Raw genomic sequence first — 22,742 nt, 5'->3', positions numbered from 1 at the left:
TTTCCCATCAAAAGTGGTGAAAAGGTCAAGAGCCGGTCCACTGGGAAGAACCAAGTTTCTAAGAATCCTCAAAAGAACTGGTTCAAGACCTGGTTCTTTTGGTGGAAAAAGGCTAACTGTGCTGTGGCTTTTTTGCAGTGCAGTTTAATACCGGAAGTAGACTGGGTGTGTAGGTAGCTTGTTCTCATATTGGAAGTGTATTTTCATCTCTGAAGACTGTTGGGTCTTCTCACACACTGTAGACGTCTAGCCTGAACAACCTCCAAAGAAAATCCAAATATCTGTCAGAGGCGAATAAATCCCTCCAACACAATGTCATCATATAGACAAGAAGACTACAAGCTGTCCCTGCAGCAAAAGGGGCACAAACTGTTTATAAAATACTTTGCAAAAGCAAGTGCCTGCAATCTGTCCCAACTGAAAGGATTATGTATCTAATATAAGACTCTCATGGTGTTCAGATGTGAACTGAATCCCTTTTGTATTCAGCGTCTGGGAATCACTGAGTGATCCATCATTATCTATATATTTTTAGAAACTGCAGTGTAATATTATCAATATCAGGTTGGAAGGACGCTACAGATGAACTCACCCTGCTGAGGCCGTGAACCGTGTCTCTGATTTCATGTAGAACTCGACGCAGTTGCATTTCCGTGCTGCTCATCGCAGGAGGTGTGTTTGTGAGGTCACACGGGAATGGGGCAGGAGATTGTGAGAATGGGCTGCTGCAGTTGTGTCCGTAGGGCAAGTGTGGGTGGAAAGGTGCAGCACCGGGGAACAGACTGTTGGGTGCGCTATGGGAGTGAGCGAGAGGAGAGTAATGGTTGTAGGGATTTCCTTGCAGGTTGAACGTGGAACCATAGGGGCCACTCAGATGAGGTGGAGGATGGTTAAAGGGTGAATGGAAGGGTGCTGATGGCCCATAGGGGGCATTTTGTACCTGGGAGTATGGAGCATTTGTTTGAGGGTAAGGGACACCATGCAGTGATGGGTGAAGTGACTGAGGAAGAAAAGAGTCCTGTGCTGGGGTATAAGGAGTATACATAGGGCTCTGTCCTTGTGCCAGCGGACTGCTGACAGCACCGTGACTGGGGTAGTTACCAGGTTTGTTAGGGTAGAATGGTGAGTTAATGCCTCCTCTGTAATGAGGCAGGTGGTGCTGGTTTTGTTGTGGAAGCTGTGCATGGGGCATTGTAGGGTTGGTCAAATCTGGGAAACTGTTGGCACTCCAAACTGCACCTTGGGCCACACGTCGCAAGGGGAAATCAGCAGGGACACTGTAGAGCGAGCTAGCTGACCGGGTCAAGTGCGGGGGGACGTTTAGTGGGTAAGGAGGGGATCTGAATTGCTCACTTTCCGTGGAGACCTGCTTGATTAGGAGAGTGGACCTGCATCTGGACTGAACGTCCTCGGAATGTTCGTCTGTCTCTGCGATGGAATCGATCTCATCCCTTTCCCGTTCCTCCTCGTATTTGTAGCTGTAGGCGGGCGGGGTGCAATGCCGGACAGAACCGCCACCCAGTTGTATTCGCACTGACGATACCACTCTGGTTGGGCTCAACAAACTCGTTGGAAGGGAGCTAGACCTTCTCAAAGGGTTTCTGGTCTCATCTGTATTATCCCTAAGCAAATCCTTCCTCCGGATCCAAGCCCGACCTACCCGATCATCGCAAACCGAAGATGACCTCTGCTCTGCACGAATCAAGGCATTTCTGACCTTCTCGGATGTGGTACGTATGTGATCTCTGCCCATTTGACACATCGGATCAACTTCTTTTGGTGAAGGTTCACTCTTGAAGCTCGAGTCAAGCTCATCTGTTGGGTTTAACGTCATGGAAGAATTTGATGGTAATGAAAGGTTTACCACCGTTTTGAAAGAATCAACATTATTCTCATGAGTCATGTCTACACTTTCACCTGTAAGAACTGAATCTACTACAAAATCAGAATCTCCGGAATCTATAGTAACAGTGGAGCTCGACTCGACGCTCGAGTTTGCATCCATTACAGGGCTAGGAAGTCTATCGGACAGAATCTGCAGGTCAGACTCCTCGGTGCTACTCTCCATCTCCGTGATTGTCTCGTCTGTATCGTTTAGTCTTGGTAACTGATGGGCTGTGTATTTAAGAACACTGTTAGCCCCTCCAGGCAGAGTCATTTCATCCTGAAGCTTCTCAAAAGCTGGATGTTCCAAAGCCAGGGGAGTACTGCCATCACCTGCATGAGAGGTCACCGTGTTCTCACTGTCGCAGCTGTCCGAACTTTCCTGGACCTGAAACAAAGATAATCCAAGTCAGTTTTGTAGGAAAGTCTTAAACCTCCACGCTTTGTTCATGTTTTATTCCACCCTTTCACTGGATCTCCCCTGATCCCTCTGGAAGGTGGAGGCAAATATGTGCATCCTCTGGGGCAACTGAGGCCAGTCCAGGACCATATTTTTTTTAACCGCTGCTGATGCAATGCTACAGAATAGGTTTACTTGTCAAATAAGAATGCAAACTGTCCAGCCCTGTCATATCAGGTGACTGACACCCATTTTAGCCAGCACAGTAGGCAGTCATGTGGGTAGAGGAGGTATGTTTAGAGTTAAGTAAAACTGAATGGACTACAGATTTACTTACCAGCAACATTTGTTCACTTATACAGTCTGTAAACAAAGATTTATACATTTTTACAGCTAAACTATCAGTCTGTATTGGCCTTTATTAGTAACGGTCCACAGGTACAGTCATCTCTGTCTCTCAATAACCAGATTATGATCCCCGCTCTTTGCTGCTAGGCTCACCGTCCTGCTTCCTCTCACGTTGTCCTCAGTGCTTGTTTCCTTGTTCCGTATGCTGGAATACAACCAAATCCTTAACCACATCCGTTCCTTTATAGGAAATGTACTTACGGCATGTGAATCTATGCTGGAATTTAATGTGACCATGAGGAGCCTGAATAATTCATTTGATCAAGAAATGTAACACTGAGTCCTACTGCAGTGGTTAGAAAAGGAATCTGGAGCTAGGTTCACACAGGACAAAGATGCTCCAAGCCTTTTAACCCATTTAACCCCTGACAACATGGTGTGGATTATTTTTTTTCTAGAAAAAGTGTAGGGGAAACGCTAGAACAGTTGCCGCTTGTTAGGATGTTGTTGTTGCTCAGTTTTCTCCTCTTTTCCTAATTCTCACACACTGTCCAGCTGTCCTCCCTACCACAGTGGCATGGTGAACACCAGCATGAGGCCCCCTGAGACATGTGGAGCGCCACTGCATCTTTTTGAACCAATGCAGGCATGTCACTGAAGCTCAACACGCTTGGAGGAGAATACTAATGATTAATGATAATATTAAGAGCTTGAACTTACAAGCCCTTGATAATAGAGCCAGCACTGATAGAGATGTAGGGAGGGTGTTTTATTCTCTCTCTCTCACACACACATACCTTCAGAGAATTTGCTGAACCATCTGTTGAAGGATCCTCTGCAAAGCCACTGCTGTCTGACTGCTGACTAGCTGTCCTTAATAAGTGCTCTAGAGAGAGAGAGAGAGAGCTATATAAGGAGTTATACACACAAGGTATAAACATAAATGAACACACATTTTAAACACAGGTAATAACTTTCCACCCTATTTCAAGCCACAGAAACCTTGTGAATACCATGTTTTAGACCCATTTTTGGACATTCTTCTTAAAGGCCTCCTAATATTGAGGTATTCTCAGATCTATCAATGTGTTTGTACCATAACGTTTCACTGCAATTACAGCATTCAATAAAACCTCTCACTGTGGCCCAACTCCCTATGTACCACGAAGCATCTTCACACAGTAGGACAATATTTATATAACTCTACTGTAAATAAAAGATGGTTAATACGTGTTTCTCCAGATTCCCACACTCTCAGCTCCTTCAGATCAGTACAATAATATTCCCTCTCTTAGCTTTAGTGTGTATCATGTCAGGCTTGGGAACACGCCCTGGAGGGGGTGTCAGTCCTTCGCAGGGCAACACACACACACACACACACACACACACACACACGGTGGTGCAGCAGGTAGTGTCTCTGTCACAGTTCCAGGGACCTGGAGGTTGTGGGTTCGAGTACCGCTCCGGGTGACTGTCTGTGAGGAGTGTGGTGTGTTCTCCCTGTGTCTGCGTGGGTTTCCTCCGGGTGACTGTCTGTGAGGAGTGTGGTGTGTTCTCCCTGTGTCCACGTGGGTTTCCTCTGGGTGACTGTGAGGAGTGTGGTGTGTTCTCCCTGTGTCCACGTGGGTTTATTCCGGGTGATTGTCTGTGAGGAGTGTGGTGTGTTCTCCCTGTGTCCACGTGGGTTTCCTCTGGGTGACTGTGAGGAGTGTGGTGTGTTCTCCCTGTGTCCACGTGGGTTTCCTCCGGGTGACTGTCTGTGAGGAGTGTGGTGTGTTTTCTCTGTGTCTGAATGGGTTTCCTCCAGGTGACTGTCTGTGAGGAGTGTGGTGTGTTCTCTGTGTCTGCGTGGGTTTCCTCCGGGTGCTCCGGTTTCCTCCCACAGTCCAAAAACACACGTTAGAAGGTGGATTGGAGACTCAAAAGTGCCGTAGGTGTGATTGTGAGAGTGAATGTGTGTGTGTTGCCCTGTGAAGGACTGGCGCCCCCTCCAGGGTGTATTGTGCCCAGTGATTCCAGGTAGGCTCTGGACCCACTGCGTCCCTGAACTGGATAAGTGTTACAGACAATGAATGAATGTCAAGCATGTGTGCACAAATACCTTGAATACTGTCACTCTCTAAACAATTTCACAATTAATAGACCATTAGAAACTGTCACTCCAAAATTACAAAATTTCCGTTGAAAATTAAGACCTTTTTTTATTAATTCTCCTAAAAAAATGACTATTTTGGAGACACATATGTCATTAGACAGCGACAGCAAAACCTATTCGGGGGCAGCTGTGGTCCAAAAGTAAGTGACATTGGCTTGGGACCAAAGGGTTTGATCCCCTCGACTGGCAGGAAAAAAACTGGGGCTCTGAGGAATCTGAGGGTGTGTGAAACAGGTCTTAACCTTGGACAACAAGCTCAAGTGGGATGTGGTGTGGTATCTCCAGCCCACCACTAGAGGGCAGTACTTATCCACTGCTCAAGCACTTTCTCAGGCCCTACGAACTGTCACAAGGTTTGCTCCAAGGGCTGTGTAGAGCATTGTTATAATAATCAAGTCACAAACACAGTCTTTCTCTCTGTATCTGTTATCTTGTCGGTTCAGAAGTGGTCACACTGATTTCACTGAAGACCCACTCTATATTTAGCAGCGAATGCTCTTTGAAACATCAGCTCGGACTAAATCAAATCACCAGTAGAAGCTTTCTTTTCCAGCGTGTTGTGTAATCCAGAGGCTAACATGAACCATGTGCCCCGGCTGCTTTTGGCATTAACGAGGTTAAACTATTAGGACGGCGAGAGATCTCCACAGGAGCCCAGCTTTCAGTGATTAATCAGAGAAGAACTTTCTAATGGAGCAACAGGGCTCTGGCATATTAAAGGTATCACTTTCTGAGACAGAAATCTGATCCTGGACCAGGTCCAGCCCACATCCTCCAGCCGTTCGAAAGCCACATAAACAAACGTTAAGGCCACTATTTTTCAGTGGTTTGCTGTACACTGTTACACTGGGATTCTTTAGTAAAGCCAACAGCTCAAGACCGTGAGTTCACCAGATACATCTCATACTCCATCTCTCTGATCAGACGGTCCTAAACAGAAGGAGCGTAGGTCAGACGTGTGAGGAGCAGATAGGAGACAGTGAACACTCACCGCTGCCGGGTCGAGACATGGGAAGCACCTCATCTTCATTGCTCTGCAACTGAAGCACAACAGTCCATTACTTTCACACACTCACACTCATTTTGCTACACAGGGGATAACTATGGTTTATTTTCATTTTCGTGTGTGTGTGTGTGTGTGTGTGTGTGTGTGTGTGTGTGTGTATCAACATCATCATCATCTTTTCCATTTAATCTGTTTCTGGCTTGTGGTGACAACAGGGCAAGCAAAAAAGTCCAGACATCTCTGTCCCCCGCAACGTCCACCAGCTCCTGTGGGATCCCCAAGTGTTCCCAGGCCAGCCTGGAGATATAATCCCCCCACCATGTCCGGGGTCTACCCCAGGACGTGCCTGGTGTACCTCCAGTGGGAGGCGTCCAGGAGGCTCATTATCAGACGCCCCAACCACCTCAACACAACCCAAGACCACCCTGCCCAGGAGAGGGTTACCGAGACCTACCCCTGGAGCCAGGCCTGGGGGAAGTGTCCCATAGCACACGCCTTGTGGTTGGGTTCGGCCCGAAAAGGCAATGAGGGAAGATCAGGTGGGCCCCCCGCCCGCAGAGTAAGAAGGCGGTGCAATGCTCTTTGGGCACAGAGCAGGGGAAAAGAGGCCCCTGGCGTCATGGAGCTTATGTGTATAATATATGCCTTAAGTGGAAGTGTAAAGCAAGGCTTCTGTACCTCCTCCATCTCGAAGGAGTCTGGCTGCTGTCTGAGGAGGTGTGTGTTGTGGGGGTTGGTCAGCAGGGAGAAGGAGGGGTATTTCTCAGTTTTCTGGCGCTCTGTGACCTCGCCGCTGTCCGTTTCTCCGGCCTGAGCTCCGTCGTTTGGCTCTGTGACATCCTTAGAGTTGACGGCAAAGTTGGGGCGGACTTCAGCGGAGTTGCCCTTAGAGACCGCAGTCTTGTTCACCGCAGCGTTTACACACACCTGAGACAGACATCAACAACATTAAAAGCACCTCCTTGTTTACAGGACCCTCCTCTTTAGCACCGACACAGAGCAGGCGTTATTTGAGTGACACTGATGTGGTGGAAGAGTGTTAGTGTTTGTCACTTTTACTCTAGTCCTTCATCATTGGAAACAGGACGCTGACACTGAGGGGATTAAAAACTCCAGCAAGTGTATACTGTGTCTGATCCACTCTACACCAGCACAACACACACTAACACACCACCACGTCAGTGTCACTGCAGCGCTGAGAATGATCCACCACTACATCACACCTGCTCTGTGGGGGCCCTGAGCGCTGAAGAACAGTGGGAAAGTGGGGCAAACCAAGTATGCAGAGCCATTCTTATTATTCCGTCATGAAAACCCACCTGAAGGGTCTCCTCGGTGACGGTGGCCAGAGGAGACGCAGAGTCCTTCTTCTTAAAAACCTTCGGAAGTTTATTCTCCGAGTCCGAGTGCCCCTCGGGGTCAGGGGTGGCTCCGATCTGACCGGACTCTCCTTCAGACGGGTTCAGGATGTTGGGCCGGGTCAAGCTCTTCTTCAGGATCTTCGCCGCGTTGAGGGCGGCGCTGTTGATGGGCTCCTTAGGCTCCGCCTCCTTGGCTCCAATTTTCTGGAGGGGCCGCCCTGAGACGTTACAGTAAATCTCAGAGAAAACGTTCGCCACCTTGGCCAGGACCTCCGTCTGCCGGAACCGACCTGCGGGAACAAAAGATAACACTGCTACCTCCTTGCATTGCTTCATTTGTTCATTTATAAATGTATTATATCAATGGTATATATTTGGTATTATATCAATTATTATTGATGGAGGTTTGATGCTGTTTGAATTAGAATCTCTGAGTAAATGCTTCAGACACAGCTTTAGCATCGAGCTACAGAGCTACAGAGAAAATGAATGCTACAGCGCAGCTCACGCCTCAAACATGGAGGAAGACAGAAGACAAAACAGAAGCTGTCTTTTTCTCTCTCTCTCTCTGTCTGTGTGTGTGTGTGTGTCTGAGCTAGAGTGAGAGGGGTCAGAGTAAGGGTTAGTTATGACATTTAATACATATTTCAGTGTAAATAAAATGTAATCTTCCTTCAGAACCCAACAGTAACGTTGAGTAATGTTCACCACCAATAAATAAAACACCTAACACACCTCTAGACTCTGTAAAAAAAAAGGCAAACTATGGGATGAAGTTGTAGACAGATTTGGTAAAATTATTACGTGTTAAAAACAATAAATTAATAAATCTAGTGTCTTTCCATTCTGTTTTCTTCTAATTTTCTGCCTGTGTTTCTTTCTTTCTGTCCGTCTGCGCAACACACACACACAGACATACACACACACAGACACACACAGAGACACAGACACACAGACACACACACACACAGACACACACAGACACACACAGACACACACAGACACACACAGACACACAGACACACAGACACACACAGACACACAGACACACAGACACACAGACACACAGACACACAGACACACACACACACAGACACACACACACACAGACACACACACACACACACACAGACACAGACACAGACACACACAGACACACACAGACACACACACACAGACACACACAGACACACACGCTCAGTAAAAGTAGTGAACTAATATGTCTGCATTTTGCTTCCGTGCGATAGTGAGGAGAGTGACACGAGCTGTCGGCCGACGAGAGTCAAATACTTTCTGCTCAGCGAAAAACACAGTGACTAAGCGCTCAGGCATGAACTCACAGGAAAACCAGCCACACACACACACACTCTCCCTCTGTCCCACACTCTGCACATTCTGGCAGAGAGAGGGAGGGAAAGAGTCAAAGTGTGTGTGTGAGAGAGAGAGAGAGAGGTAGAGAAACAGATGTTATGTAAGAAAAGTCAACAAGACCCTGGTGTGGGAGAAGTGCACAGCAGCAGAACTTCCTTCACTGCTCTAGATCTTTAGTTTTTAAATGTCTCTCAAAACAGCAGCACGGCCCCAGACCTCAACACATTTAAAGGGTCATAGCCTCGCCCCTCACCACAAGGGAACACGGCTCTGGAGTCTTTAAGATCAAAGCCCACAGCGGCGTTCTCCCTCTGTATAGACAGCCCTGTGTAGAGCGGCCAGATACAGCGCCTGTTCCTTTAAACGATAACGTGCCGCTCTCTGTTCTCCCCGGCCCTGAGCGCACAGCAGTGAGGACAGCCCACAGAACCTTACTGGATGGTCTTGGTTCACAGTGTGGGTGTTGGTGGTCATTAAAGCGGTCAACAAACTTAATTATACAACAACTACGCCGAATTATCCAGTTATTACACGGGTTTTTAGTAAAAATAGTGAAGTGCTACGAGATCTTCAGTGCGTAATGAACTGCTGTGAACTAACTGTGATGAATGATATTGTTATAGACTAGGCTTAACCCATCGACAGGAAACTGGGGTTAGAAGGACGACAAGACACTGAAGGACAAGTGCAGCACAGACAAACAACAACAAGCTCCTCCATTTCCAGCTCTGCTCCTGTCAGAGGTCTCTCTCTCTCTCTCTCTCTCTCTCTCTCTGGACAATAGTCCCCCTGTGTCCATTCAGCTCAATTGGGGTCATCCTCAGCGGGCGTTCAACACTGGGTCAGACTGGGTTTGAGTTTGAGAGAGAGAGAGAGAGAGAGAGACTACTCTCTCATTCTCTAAATCTTATTAAAATAAAACAAATAAAAAATAAAAATAAAAACAGCAGGAAAACAAAGTCATGGCAGACTTCATTTAAACTAATTTTTAAAGAGTTCTCACTGAACTCGTTGTTCCAGAAGAGCTCTGTTGGGTGGGAATGTGTTTCAACATTTTCTGAAACGCTGCGGTTTATTTGGCCCGAATTAGAAAAGAGCAACAAGAAACGTTTCATTATTCCAGGAAATCATCCACTAAAACTTCCAGTAAAATCAATCCTACAGGAAGAGGAACGGAGCAGAGGCTACCGGCACCTAGCACACGCTAAAGAGAAAGTGCTCTCTCTGACTCTCTCTGTCTCTCTCTCTGACTCCCAATGACTCTCTCTCTCTCTGACTCTTACTTTCTCGCTGACTCTCTCTCTCTGACTCCCAATGACTCTCTCTCTCCCCCTGACTCACTCTCTCTGACTCTCACTTTCTCGCTGACTCCCAATGACTCTCTCTCTCCCCCTGACTCTCTCTCTCTCTCTCTGACTCCCAATGACTCTCTCCCTGACTCTCTCTCTGACTCTCACTTTCTCGCTGACTCTCTCTCTGACTCCCAATGACTCTCTCTCTCCCCCTGACTCACTCTCTCTGACTCTCACTTTCTCGCTGACTCCCACTGACTCTCTCTCTCCCCCTGACTCTCTCTCTCTCTCTCTCTGACTCCCAATGACTCTCTCCCTGACTCTCTCTCTGACTCTCACTTTCTCGCTGACTCTCTCTCTCTCCCCCTGACTCTCTCTCTGACTCCCAATGACTCTCTCTCTGACTCCCAATGACTCTCTCTCTCCCCCTGACTCTCTCTCTGACTCCCAATGACTCTCTCTCTCCCCTGACTCTCTCTCTGACTCCCAATGACTCTCTCTCTCCCCTGACTCTCTCTCTCTCTCTGACTCCCAATGACTCTCTCTCCCCGACTCTCACTTTCTCGCTGACTCTCTCTCTCTGACTCCCAATGACTCTCTCTCTCTCCCTGACACTCTCTCTCTCAGACTCCCAATGACTCTCTCTCTCCCCGACTCCCAATGACTCTCCCTCTCTCTTTCCCTGACTCTCATTAACTCTCACTTTCTCGCTGACTCTCACTAAGTCTCACTTTCTCACTGACTCTCTCAGACTCTTTCTCTGATTCTCATCGACTCTCCCTCTCTCCCTGACTCTCCCTCTCTCCCTGACTCTCACTTTCTCTCTGACTCTCACTTTCTCTCTGACTCTCGCTCACTCGCTGAGTCTCACTGAATATCTCTCTCTCTGCCTCACTTTCTTTCTGCTTCTCACTGACTCTCTCTCTGATTCTCACCTACTTTCATTTTCTCTCACTTTCTCTGACTCTCTCTCTCTCTGACTCTCTCTCCCTCCCTGACTCTCTCTCTCTCCCTCCCTGACTCTCTCTCTCTCCCTCCCTGACCCTCTCCACCTCCCTCCCTGACTCTCTCTCTCTCCCTCCCTGATGGAGGAAGTACAGACCTATCCCAGCATCGTGAAGCAGAGAGGAGTTTGGGGACCATGTAAATCACCTTTTTAAAGCGATTAATCAATGTTAATTAAGCAGAAACACTACATATAGTGCATATTCACTAAATAGTTATGTGCAAAATCTTGTGTGACTATTTGGCCTCAGTGGTCATCCAGATGGCGCTGTAGCCCAGCAGCAGTCATCAGCTCAAAACCACTCCAAACATTCCATGGTGTGGTTCAGTGTATTCCCCTCGTTCACTGTTCTTTAAAAAATCATGTATGGATGAATCAGTGGGTCACAAATATGGGAGCGAAGGAGAACCGGAGGCTGAAGGAAATGCTCAGGTAGATGAACATTTAATCAATTTATTTAAAAAGTTTAAATCCAAAATGCACAAGAAATCACTGCAATGACCCGAGGCTATGTATAAACACAGAGACCGAAACTCACGATCACGTAACACCACAGTCACACTGCATGCCAACATGAGACTCCCTGCATAGAACCTAAATAAACCGAGACTAATGGATGCGTCTCTGAGCAGAACTGTGACAGAAACTGGACAAGTTTTAATCTTGATAAGCTCCCATTTTAAATTTCAAGTTTATTTCATGCCTCTAGAGCTGCAGCCCATTTAACATCTCACCAACTCAAATATCAACACCTACAAGTTTAAGTCTGAATCCAGACAGAGACCAAAGGGGACGAAGTAAAAAACCACACTCCTCACAGACAGTCACCCGGAGGAAACCCACACAGACACAGGCAGAACACACCACACTCCTCAGTCACCCTGAGGAAACCCACACAGACACAGGGAGAACAGAACACACTCCTCACAGACAGTCACCCGGAGGAAACCCACGCAGACACGGGGAGAACACACCACACTCCTCACAGACAGTCACCCGGAGGAAACCCACGCAGACACGGGGAGAACACACCACACTCCTCACAGACAGTCACCCGGAGGAAACCCACGCAGACACAGGGAGAACACACCACACTCCTCACAGACAGTCACCCGGAGGAAACCCACGCAGACACGGGGAGAACACACCACACTCCTCACAGACAGTCACCAGGAGGAAACCCACGCAGACACAGGGAGAACACACCACACTCCTCACAGACAGTCACCCGGAGGAAACCCACGCAGACACGGGGAGAACACACCACACTCCTCACAGACAGTCACCCGGAGGAAACCCACACAGACACAGGGAGAACACACCACACTCCTCACAGACAGTCACCCGGAGGAAACCCACGCAGACACAGGGAGAATACACCACACTCCTCACAGACAGTCACCCGGAGGAAACCCACGCAGACACGGGGAGAACACACCACACTCCTCACAGACAGTCACCCGGAGGAAACCCACGCAGACACGGGGAGAACACACCACACTCCTCACAGACAGTCACCCGGAGGAAACCCACGCAGACACAGGGAGAACACACCACACTCCTCACAGACAGTCACCCGGAGGAAACCCATGCAGACACGGGGAGAACACACCACACTCCTCACAGACAGTCACCAGGAGGAAACCCACGCAGACACAGGGAGAACACACCACACTCCTCACAGACAGTCACCTGGAGGAAACCCACGCAGACACGGGGAGAACACACCACACTCCTCACAGACAGTCACCCGGAGGAAACCCACGCAGACACGGGGAGAATACACCACACTCCTCACAGACAGTCACCCGGAGGAATCCCACGCAGACACGGGGAGAACACACCACACTCCTCACAGACAGTCACCCGGAGGAAACCCACGCAGACACGGGGAGAACACACCACACTCCTCACAGACAGTCACCCGGAGGAAACCCACACAGACACAGGGAGAACACACCACACTCCTCACAGACAGTCACCCGGAGGAAACCCACCTCCCCCTACAGTTGCGGAGTGTAATTCACATTTACAGCACTCAAGGGGAGGGGAGGGACTGGTTTTCTACCCTCCTCCAAATGTTACATAGTGCAGCTTTTGCAGGGCTGAGCCCAGAATAGCAATGACAGAGGCTCAGTGTCTGTATTAGTTTTACACTTTGGTGTCCTGAATAGACCTGAGGGGACAGGCTGTGCAGAACATGAAGAGGGTCTGTAACCATCCTCTCCATTTATTAATGTCCCCAGTTACCACCTGTAATTAACAAATAATGCTCTCAATAGCATAATAAATAACATAGATTTCACAAAGATATGACCTTATAAATAGCTACTGGAAACTGGAATACGCAAGAGTCACCTAACCTTAGCAGGGCAACATATGAGTCAACAGTGGTGAGCGTATCTAGAACCTACTTGTGAGGGCGTAGTTGGGGTTCTCCAGCTCCATGCGCTGCATTTGTGCTCCAAGATACACCTTGATATCGATGCCCTTGGCGCCAGAGGATGCATTGAAAAAGCGTGAGGGGATTTTGGAAGCGATATCAGGCTCCTCTCGACCAAAACCCAGATTATATAAGATCTCCTCTGGGTCCTCTTCATACAGGTCCAACAGCTCTGACACACTGCGGGAAAACACGGGTTAGTGGAGTGGGCAGATGAGTTAAATTTAACTTGTAAAGTCAAATTTACAAACGATAAAAAACGGTGGCCACTGAGAGTACCCTAGAAAAATTATATTTCTTTAAGTTTTTAAATGGCCGGCACAGTGGTGTAGTAGATAGTGTCTCTGTCACAGCTCCAGGGGCCAGGAGGTTGTGGGTTCTAGTCCCGCTCTGGGTGACTGTCTGTGAGGAGTGTGGTGTGTTCTCCCTGTGTCTGCGTGGGTTTCCTCCGGGTGACTGTCTGTGAGGAGTGTGGTGTGTTCTCTCTGTGTCTGCGTGGGTTTCCTCCGGGTGACTGTCTGTGAGGAGTGTGGTGTGTTCTCCCTGTGTCTGCGTGGGTTTCCTCCGGGTGACTGTCTGTGAGGAGTGTGGTGTGTTCTCCCCGTGTCTGCGGGGGTTTCCTCCGGGTGACTGTCTGTGAGGAGTGTGGTGTGTTCTCTCTGTGTCTGCGGGGGTTTCCTCCGGGTGACTGTCTGTGAGGAGTGTGGTGTGTTCTCCCTGTGTCTGCGTGGGTTTCCTCCGGGTGACTGTCTGTGAGGAGTGTGGTGTGTTCTCCCTGTGTCTGTGTGGGTTTCCTCCGGGTGACTGTCTGTGAGGAGTGTGGTGTGTTCTCCCTGTGTCTGCGGGGGTTTCCTCCGGGTGACTGTCTGTGAGGAGTGTGGTGTGTTCTCTCTGTGTCTGCGTGGGTTTCCTCCGGGTGACTGTCTGTGAGGAGTGTGGTGTGTTCTCTCTGTGTCTGCGTGGGTTTCCTCCGGGTGACTGTCTGTGAGGAGTGTGGTGTGTTCTCCCCGTGTCTGCGGGGGTTTCCTCCGGGTGACTGTCTGTGAGGAGTGTGGTGTGTTCTCCCTGTGTCTGCGGGGGTTTCCTCCGGGTGACTGTCTGTGAGGAGTGTGGTGTGTTCTCTCTGTGTCTGCGTGGGTTTCCTCCGGGTGACTGTCTGTGAGGAGTGTGGTGTGTTCTCTCTGTGTCTGCGTGGGTTTCCTCCGGGTGACTGTCTGTGAGGAGTGTGGTGTGTTCTCCCCGTGTCTGCGTGGGTTTCCTCCTGGTGACTGTCTGTGTGGAGTGTGGTGTGTTCTCCCTGTGTCTGTGTGGGTTTCCTCCGGGTGACTGTCTGTGAGGAGTGTGGTGTGTTCTCCCTGTGTCTGCGTGGGTTTCCTCCTGGTGACTGTCTGTGTGGAGTGTGGTGTGTTCTCCCTGTGTCTGTGTGGGTTTCCTCCGGGTGACTGTCTGTGAGGAGTGTGTTCTGTGGTGTTCTGCGTGTACATTTAGACTGTACCTGTCTCAATGTCTCACACTCACTGTTCACCCCGACCCAAGCACATAGCAGCGCAGAGCGAGGAGCAGAAGCTCTCTTTTTAGCCGTTTTTGCTCAGTTCTCTTTCTTCGCGGTTTTTACACAGTGCTTTTATTTCTCCGCACTCTTTGTGTCTGTTGCTGCCTTTAACCTCATCTTTGCGCTCTCAAGTAAATATGTGTCAGTGCTGTGATTGGACAGACTCAGATAAGGGGGCGGGGCATTTCTAAAGTCTCTGAACTCTATGCAAACCGCAGTAAAAAAATCAGAACAGCTCATTTTATCCTATGTTTCTGAGTGGGTGGTCAGTGCTTCACAGTGTGAGGGTTGGTGGGCATCGGTTCCTTATATTAACGTTGACATGCACTCAACAAGTGGCTTTAAGTCAACTCAAGGCTTCAGTGAGTAATCTTAACCCTTTGTACTCATGAACGGTTATGAAACTCTGTATGTGCTGAGTGCTGACCCTCACATGGGTCTGCAGAGGACAGGAGGTTCGTACGGGAAATGTTAGTTTGAAAAGCAATCTAACAAGTTTAGAGAAATGAAGAAAGCTTTATCTCCCACTAACCCCACCTCAGTCAGTCAGGGCACCTCTCGTGACTGACCCAGGACTCCCCAAGGCCAAAACCTCAAGCCCAAAGCCCAAAGCGAGCCCATGCACTAGGAAAAACACAAACGTGACCCAGCGGAGTGTGTCGCGTATTGTCCTCAGTGGAATACCTGGAGACAGTACCACTGCTTTTCCCAGAGCCGGTGGAGTTCATGCTCCGGCCTTTCTGTTTGAACTGGCTCCTCTTGTCCTTGGCTGGCATGCTGTAGCTACGAAGAGAGAGAGTCACAGAAAAGAACTGAGAAAAAAAAAACAGCCTGAGACAAGCGAGAGAATACAAACTACAATGTTCACTTACCCAGTGTCACCAGGCTTTGTACCACTGCTCTGGAGATGGTTGGCTGGAGAGAGAGAGAGAGAGAGAGAGGGAGAGAGAGAGGTGTATATATGTACATGATATTTTTTTGAATGTTCAGAATGTTAATGTTCACCCCCTTTATACTGAACAGAAGAGAAGAGAGAGAGCAAGAGAAAATAGAAAGAACAGCAAAATGACAAGAGGAGAGAAACGATGAGAAGGAATGAGAAGATGCAACTTGAAGAGAACACACACAGAGAGAGAGAGAGAGAGAGCAAGAGAGAGAAAGAGAGCAAGAGCAAGATAGAGAGAGAACAAGAGTGCGAGAGCAAGAGAGAGAAAGAGAGCAAGAGAGAGAGAGAGAGAGAGAGAGAGAGAAAGAGTGTGAGAAAGAGCAAGAGCAAGAGAGAAAGAGCAAGAGAGAGAGAGCGAGCACAAGAGAGAGAGAGAACGAGAGAGAGAGAAAGAGCAAGAGAGTGAGAGAGAACGAGAGAGAGAGAAAGAGCAAGAGAGTGAGAGAGAGCGCGAGAACAAGAGAGAGAGCGCAAGAGAGCGAGTGACGGAGAAAGAGCGCGAGAACAAGAGAGAGAGAGAAAGAGTGTGTGTGAGAGAGAAAGAGCAAGAGAGAGAGAGAGAACGAAAGCGAGAGAGAGAGAGACACAGAGAGAGAGATTTATCTGGATGATGATGTTAATACTGAAGTTGTAAATGGGCCCTGGTTGAGAAGCCTGCTCCCTTCGTCCTAATGAGGTCCAGACTGTGACCTGTGTCCCCCAGAGAACTACACTCCACACACAAACCTGCTCCATTTACTTTATAAATCACTTCAGCCTCAGAGACAGACACAGAGCACTCTTAGACATTAACCAGATACCCTTCAGACACACACACATACGTTCTCTGTCTCTCTCTCTGCCTCTGTTGGAGCACACACTTCGATTAAATCTGTTACAAGATATTTTCACACATTTAAACTGTAATTTCCTGGGATGCTCATGTAATACATACCTCACCACACACACACACACACACACACACACACACACTCTAAAGCCACTTTCACACCTGCAGTTTCTGTTGTATCTAGCAGGAATTAACAGGCAGATGTGGAAGAGGAGAAGTGGAACATGAACTTGAGTAGAAATTACTAGCAACGTACACTACCCTTGAGACCCCAGCACTCAGTGAATGACCCACAGCCCTCTGTATGAAATAAAAAGAACATGAACAGACGCTGGTGACTATTCTATTTTTCAGTGCAGTTTTCTCCCCAGTTCAGTCATCACCAATCACGCCCATCAGGTTTGTAGCATGGGCTAAGGCTGCTGAGGGGTTGCCCACGTGTGGAGAATCAATGACTGGAAAATGTCGAAGGAAAAAAACAACAACCCTTTTTCACAGCTCAGCAATCTACACCAAGGTCATTACCCATTAAAGCTACACTAGGTAATATCTGTACAATAAAATCACAGCTTCAGAACCGTTGTGATTCTCCACTCTGGGTTTAGGATGATAGAAATCGCACTATGTAATTTTAGGAGCCAGGAGGGCAGGAATCATGGTTCTTAACATATTAGAGTTTTCTCTGAGAACAAGCCTTAGTTCTTTTAGCTGTCGTTGACCTCTCCATGAAAACGTTAACCAGTCCAATAAAGCACTGAGAACGCCCAACACAAACCTAAATCACCTTGCAATATTCTGTAAACACACTACAGTATGAACTCAAGGTCAGTCAAGGTCCCTGGAGTTCCAGTGAGATCGTAAAGAGACGTTGTTCAAATCGTCATCTACCGTCAGAGCAATTTGACAGTTAGCAACAATGTCATCAGCATTTAATACCTGTAGGCTGGAGGCTCTGTAGGCGTTTATTTACTTCACGCCATTTAGCAGACTCTTCTCTCCAGAGTCACTCTGAGAACACATCTGCTCCAGCGCAGATACAATCACAGTCCAAATATCACTCAACGTAATGTGTAAAGATATAAAGAACACTACAGAGTAGATTTAAGAAAAACTAGGTAAACTGACGACACACACAAGCGATTAACTACGTGCAGACATGTTTACTCTCTTCAAAACACACTTCACATTCTGTCAAATTATACAGAGTCCAATTGATTCCAAATAATAAACACTAAGCTCCAAAAATCAGAAATGTATGATTATTGTAAACTGAAATATTTCCCCAAAACAACTCTGAACACACATGGGTCACAGATGGTGTTTTCCCACTGCACCGTACTCTACTCAACTTCAGTCTGCTTTTTTTGCCTTTTCTATGAGGTAAATGTGGTCCTGGTCCTGGAAGCGGGTTCTTGTTTAGTGGCTGTTCTCTCGTAGTTCAGAGCGAGTCGAGTAGGGACTAAACCGTGGCGTGTAAATCTTGCAGAGCGCCAACTCTCCATCTGTAAAATCACCAGCTGCAGCAGAGATCACGTTTGTTTTTATCCGACTCACGACGGCAGCTCGTAAAATGACGCCGTGGTCTTTTGAAGAGGTTCAAACGCTCCTTGGATCGGTGGCCGACGAAAGAATCCAGCGAGAGCTGGATGCTGCAACAAGGAAGGAACAAACTCTACTGATCTGTCTGAACTGATGACGGAGCTGTGTTCAGTCCCAAACAACAACAACACGCCGATACACCATGAGTAAACAACTGCTGTCGTTGTTGTGGTTTCCACAGTCTGCTGTTATCGTTAGAGGCGGGGTTTTGAGACGACACCGGATACATTTCAGGGGGAAGCTGTGGGAGTGGAAAACCAGCCAGGGACCAATCAGAGTAGAGTTGAGTAGAGTAGGTGCCATGCAGTGGAAAAGCGGCAAGACAGAACTTTCACCCTGATAACACAGGTAAGGGTGTGTGTGTGTGTGTGTGTGTGTGTGTGTGAGACCCTCTTACCCTCAGCACCCAAGGACAAGTCATCTTCAAAGCTGCAGCCATTCCTCACTGGTCCTGAGAAGAAAAATAAAAGAGCGGTTACTTGCTGTTCTGTGTTCAAACTGAAGTAGTGTTTAGCAAGTACACACACACACACACGCACACGCACACGCACACGCACACACTCTGTGTGACCTTGATCATTTTGACCAAACAGTGCTTAAATAAGTTGAACACTTCAAGGCTTGAGTGGGGCTCGTGGAGAGGGGGTGATTCTACCTACAGTACCACAGAAGATCTACCTTGGGTTCCTTGAAGAACCTTATGTCATGTGAAGATTCTCCACCCATCTCTTTTTAATCAGAGCTGATCTTGTGTAGGTGTTGTAGGAGTGTACGATTGACCCAATTACACTGTGTGTTTGTGCAGAATGTTTGGTTACTATGGGCCTTAGAGACATAATTATTTGTATTTGTGTGTGTGTGTGTGTGTGTGTGTGTGTGTGTGTGTGTGTGTGTGTGTGTTCTTTATGGCCTCAGTTTCTAGGCTTCAAAGTTCAAAGGGAGTGGCAGAGCAGCACTTCCACTGAAAATCCCCCAGAGTGAAATCAGATCACACCTGCTGCTGTTTCTGATCCAACAGCACAGACACCGACCAATCACAGAGGCCTCGGACACCAGTAAACACCAGGGTCAGCACTGTGTATTGCTTTCTCAATAAATACAATCTAATGAATGGGAAAAACTAGGCACATCAGAAAAGGAGAGTTAAAACACTATCAGAAGGTTATTTGCTCAAAATATATCCTGATATTAGAATAAATACTAATCCCCTTATTCCAGGGAGTGCAATACAGGAGGTCATAGAACTTAACACACTTGAAGGAGAACACTAATGGTCAGCTGTGTGTTTACATTGTTGTTGTTTTTTTTTTTAATACAGACTGCGTCAGACAGAGGGAGGGAGAGAGAGAGAAAGAGAGCGCAAGAGAGCAAAATAGAGAACAAGAGAGAACGAGAGAGCAAAAGAGAGAGTAAGAGAGAGCAAAAGAGAGAGAAAAAAAGAGAGTAAGAGTGAGAGAGAGCAAAATAGCAAAAGAGAGAGAGAGTAAGAGAGCAAAAGAAAGAGCCAAAGAGCAAAAGAAAGAGCGAGAGAGCAAAAGAGAGCGAGAAAGAGCAAGAGAGCGAGAGCGAGAGAGCAAAAGAAAGAGCCAAAGAGCAAAAGAGAGAGCAAGGAGAGTAAGAGTGAGAGAGAGAAAAAGAGAGAGTAAGAGAGTGAGAGTGAGCAAAATAGCAAGAGAGAGAGAGAGAGAGAGAGAGAGTAAGAGAGCAAAAGAGAGAGTGAGAGAAAGCGAGCAAGAGAGCGTAAGAGAGTGAGAGAGCAACAGAGAGAGCCAAAGAGCAAGAGAGAGCAAGGAGAGTAAGAGTGAGAGAGAGAAAAAAAAAGAGAGCGAGAGAGAGAGAGAGAGAGAGTAAGAGAGCAAAAAGAAAGAGCCAAAGAGAGAGCGAGAGTGAGAGAAAGCGAGCAAGAGAGCGAGCGAGAGAGCAAAAGAGAGCGTAAGAGAGTGAGAGAGCAAGAGAGCAACAGAGAGAGCAAGGAGAGTAAGAGTGAGAGAGAGAAAAAAGAGTGAGAGAGAGCAAAAGAGAGAGAGAGAGAGTAAGAGAGCAAAAGAAAGAGCCAAAGAGCAAAAGAGAGCGCAAGAGAGCAAAAGAGAGCGAGAGTGAGAGAAAGCGAGCAAAAGAGAGTGAGAGAGAGCAAAAGAAAGAGCCAAAGAACAAAAGAGAGCGAGAGAGCAAGAGCGAGAGCAAAAGAGACCGAGCTAGAGAGAAAGTGAGAGAGAGAGAGAGAGAGAGAGAGAGAGAGAGAGACCCAACTTTATCAATTACGCTCATGTATTTTTAAATCAGATATTTATGCCTTCATTAACAAATGGACAAACAGCAATAAAGTCTCACAGCTCAGCTGCAGTAACCACAGCAACGCTAAACTGCCGCAGACGCAGATAACAGCTGTGCATTACTAGGTTTCGATGGGTCTGCGCAGACTGTGTTAGACAGAGAACAGAGCTGTTGGCCTCGATTCTTCTCGAGGAAGAACCTGTCAGTAAAACAACGTGAGTGAAAACAGAAGCGTAACCCCGGACCTGTCTGAGAGAGCAAGACACACTCCTCGTTACTGTCCTCCACTCACTGCAGGGGGCTGAACTCAAATGACCACACTGACCACGTATGAGTAAGAACCATACAATAAACCCATTCCGGCACTTTTCTGTCGGTGCAGCCCTCTCCTGAATCTCTCTCACAGTTAAAAACCCTGCGTTACAAAACAAAGCAAGGTGAGCAGTTCCCAAGCTCCGAAGTCTTCAGTGGTCAGCGGTGTGTCCATGACCTCAGCTGAAGGAGAAACTTTATCTTTATTAAAGTTATGCAATGGAACGATAAGTGGGCAGTTCTCAACATACACAAGTCAGTGGGTTCACAGCTCTCAGGGTTTGACTCTAGAACCTGACTAAATTGGACTGTTCCAATATGTTTGTGTAATTCAGCTGCTTTGAGGTGTACACAATGGAAACTTGTTCAGCAGACGGATTATGATTTCCTGTTTTCAAATCAGAAATAAGGCATTTACCAGTCGTTCACATTTCCGTTTAAATTTTCATTCGTTAACGAGAAATGCAAAACATTCTGCCATACTTTCAATTGGTGTGAATCCTCCTCTCAACCCCGATGAGGTGCCACTGTTTATCTTCCACTGCGCTACAGTGACACTCTAAAGGCCTGTAATCACAGGGTTTCTACACGAATCATGTTCTCAGTGAGCCTCATTTCTTCACTCTTCAACATGTCAGACCTGCTGTAAGAACTCTTTAGTAGCAGCGAGTACTGAGTCATTTACCAGCAGCAAGTCTCTTCTACAAGTTAAAACATGCCTTTTAAAAAGCCTGAAACCACATAGCTTTCAATCCAGCAGAGAGTGATGACCCACAAAGATGTGCCCTGTTTAGTTTTATATTTGCATTCCATTTTAACCTGAAAACATTTGCATTGGGAACTGTGATCTTCGATAAAGTCCGCATTCTATTTACACTGGGCTATTGGATATAAATGAGCCTTTGTGCGTGATGAGAATAGTAATAATAATTAAAGAAAACTAATAATATATAACAATAAATAATAACAATAATGAGAAAAAAAAAACTAATTAATCACAAACTTTTCTGTGATTAATCAAGTGTTCTTTCTTCAGCCTGAACATGTAAATGTAGAACAACAGAATCACTAATCAACACAACACAACTATATTTATATAATCACATTTGCTAGTGCTCCCTTGACTTTACGGAGGGAGATAAAGGTGTAGTGTCATATGACGACAAACTGGCGAGAGGGGACTATTATAATATCTGTGTAACTTTAATGATTTTTGAATTAGAATCTCTTCATTTTCTCAGTAAACGTTTCAAGTAGAGCTTTAGACTCGGGCACAGAGTGACAGAGTGAGGACGAATGGTCAGAGTGAGAATCAGTTATGATATTTAATACATATTTCAGCATAAATGAGGTGTAGTCTGTGGAGTTCTGAACTCCACAGTAGTGATATATCTACATTCCACTAATACGTCCACAGACTCTAAAGAGAGTGAATTATGGGAGGCAGTTGTGATCAAATTTGGTAAATGATTAACTAGCATTAAAAACAAGTCCTGCATGCGTAACCCAGTAAACATTTAGCCGTTGATTCAACGTTGAAATAACGTAATGACTGCCGTCTAATCAACGTTCTCTTAAGGTTGAAAATGAAAGTTGAAAAGACGTCCAAACACAGACATTGAAAAGACGACTGTTAGACGTATTTTGGACGTCCATTGACGTTATTAATTGGTCCCGAAATAAATTACTTGTATAAAACGCGTTTTGGACGTCCACTGACGTTATCGATTGGTCACCACTTAACTAACTTATTAAGATGGATTTTGGACGTCCATTGACGTTTAAAATATGTCCTTGATGGACAGACTACTTTTTGACCTATTTTGAACGTCCATGGACGTTCCTTGTTTACTGGGGAATGTGCGTTAAGTCGTTAATTTTGACAGCATTAATATTAACATTAACAGGAGCTGAATGTTCACTAGAGGAAACAAAACAAAAAAAGGCAGGATTTCTGAAGAAAT

At 46.9% G+C, this 22,742-nt stretch overlaps 1 protein-coding gene across 3 annotated transcripts in view; it reads right to left on the bottom strand.

The window, feature by feature from the left end:
- The window catches only part of itprid2 (ITPR interacting domain containing 2), a 70,000-nt gene that overhangs the window by 8,284 nt on the left and 38,974 nt on the right, over positions 1 to 22,742 (bottom strand). For all 3 annotated transcript variants that reach the window (XM_066686194.1, XM_066686196.1, XM_066686195.1), the window contains exons 5-13: positions 18,590 to 18,643; positions 15,691 to 15,733; positions 15,503 to 15,601; positions 13,238 to 13,446; positions 7,113 to 7,444; positions 6,472 to 6,720; positions 5,779 to 5,827; positions 3,430 to 3,518; positions 593 to 2,272 (exon numbers count right to left, since the gene is read on the bottom strand). In XM_066686194.1, the coding sequence (XP_066542291.1) occupies positions 593 to 2,272; positions 3,430 to 3,518; positions 5,779 to 5,827; positions 6,472 to 6,720; positions 7,113 to 7,444; positions 13,238 to 13,446; positions 15,503 to 15,601; positions 15,691 to 15,733; positions 18,590 to 18,643 (2,804 nt within the window). The remainder of the gene's footprint in view (positions 1 to 592; positions 2,273 to 3,429; positions 3,519 to 5,778; positions 5,828 to 6,471; positions 6,721 to 7,112; positions 7,445 to 13,237; positions 13,447 to 15,502; positions 15,602 to 15,690; positions 15,734 to 18,589; positions 18,644 to 22,742) is intronic.

This window comes from Hoplias malabaricus, chromosome 12, assembly GCF_029633855.1.
Source record: "Hoplias malabaricus isolate fHopMal1 chromosome 12, fHopMal1.hap1, whole genome shotgun sequence".
In the NCBI taxonomy this organism is placed as follows: domain Eukaryota; kingdom Metazoa; phylum Chordata; class Actinopteri; order Characiformes; family Erythrinidae; genus Hoplias; species Hoplias malabaricus.
Note: the sequence above shows the minus strand (reverse complement) of the source record. Positions and strands in the feature narration are given on the sequence as shown.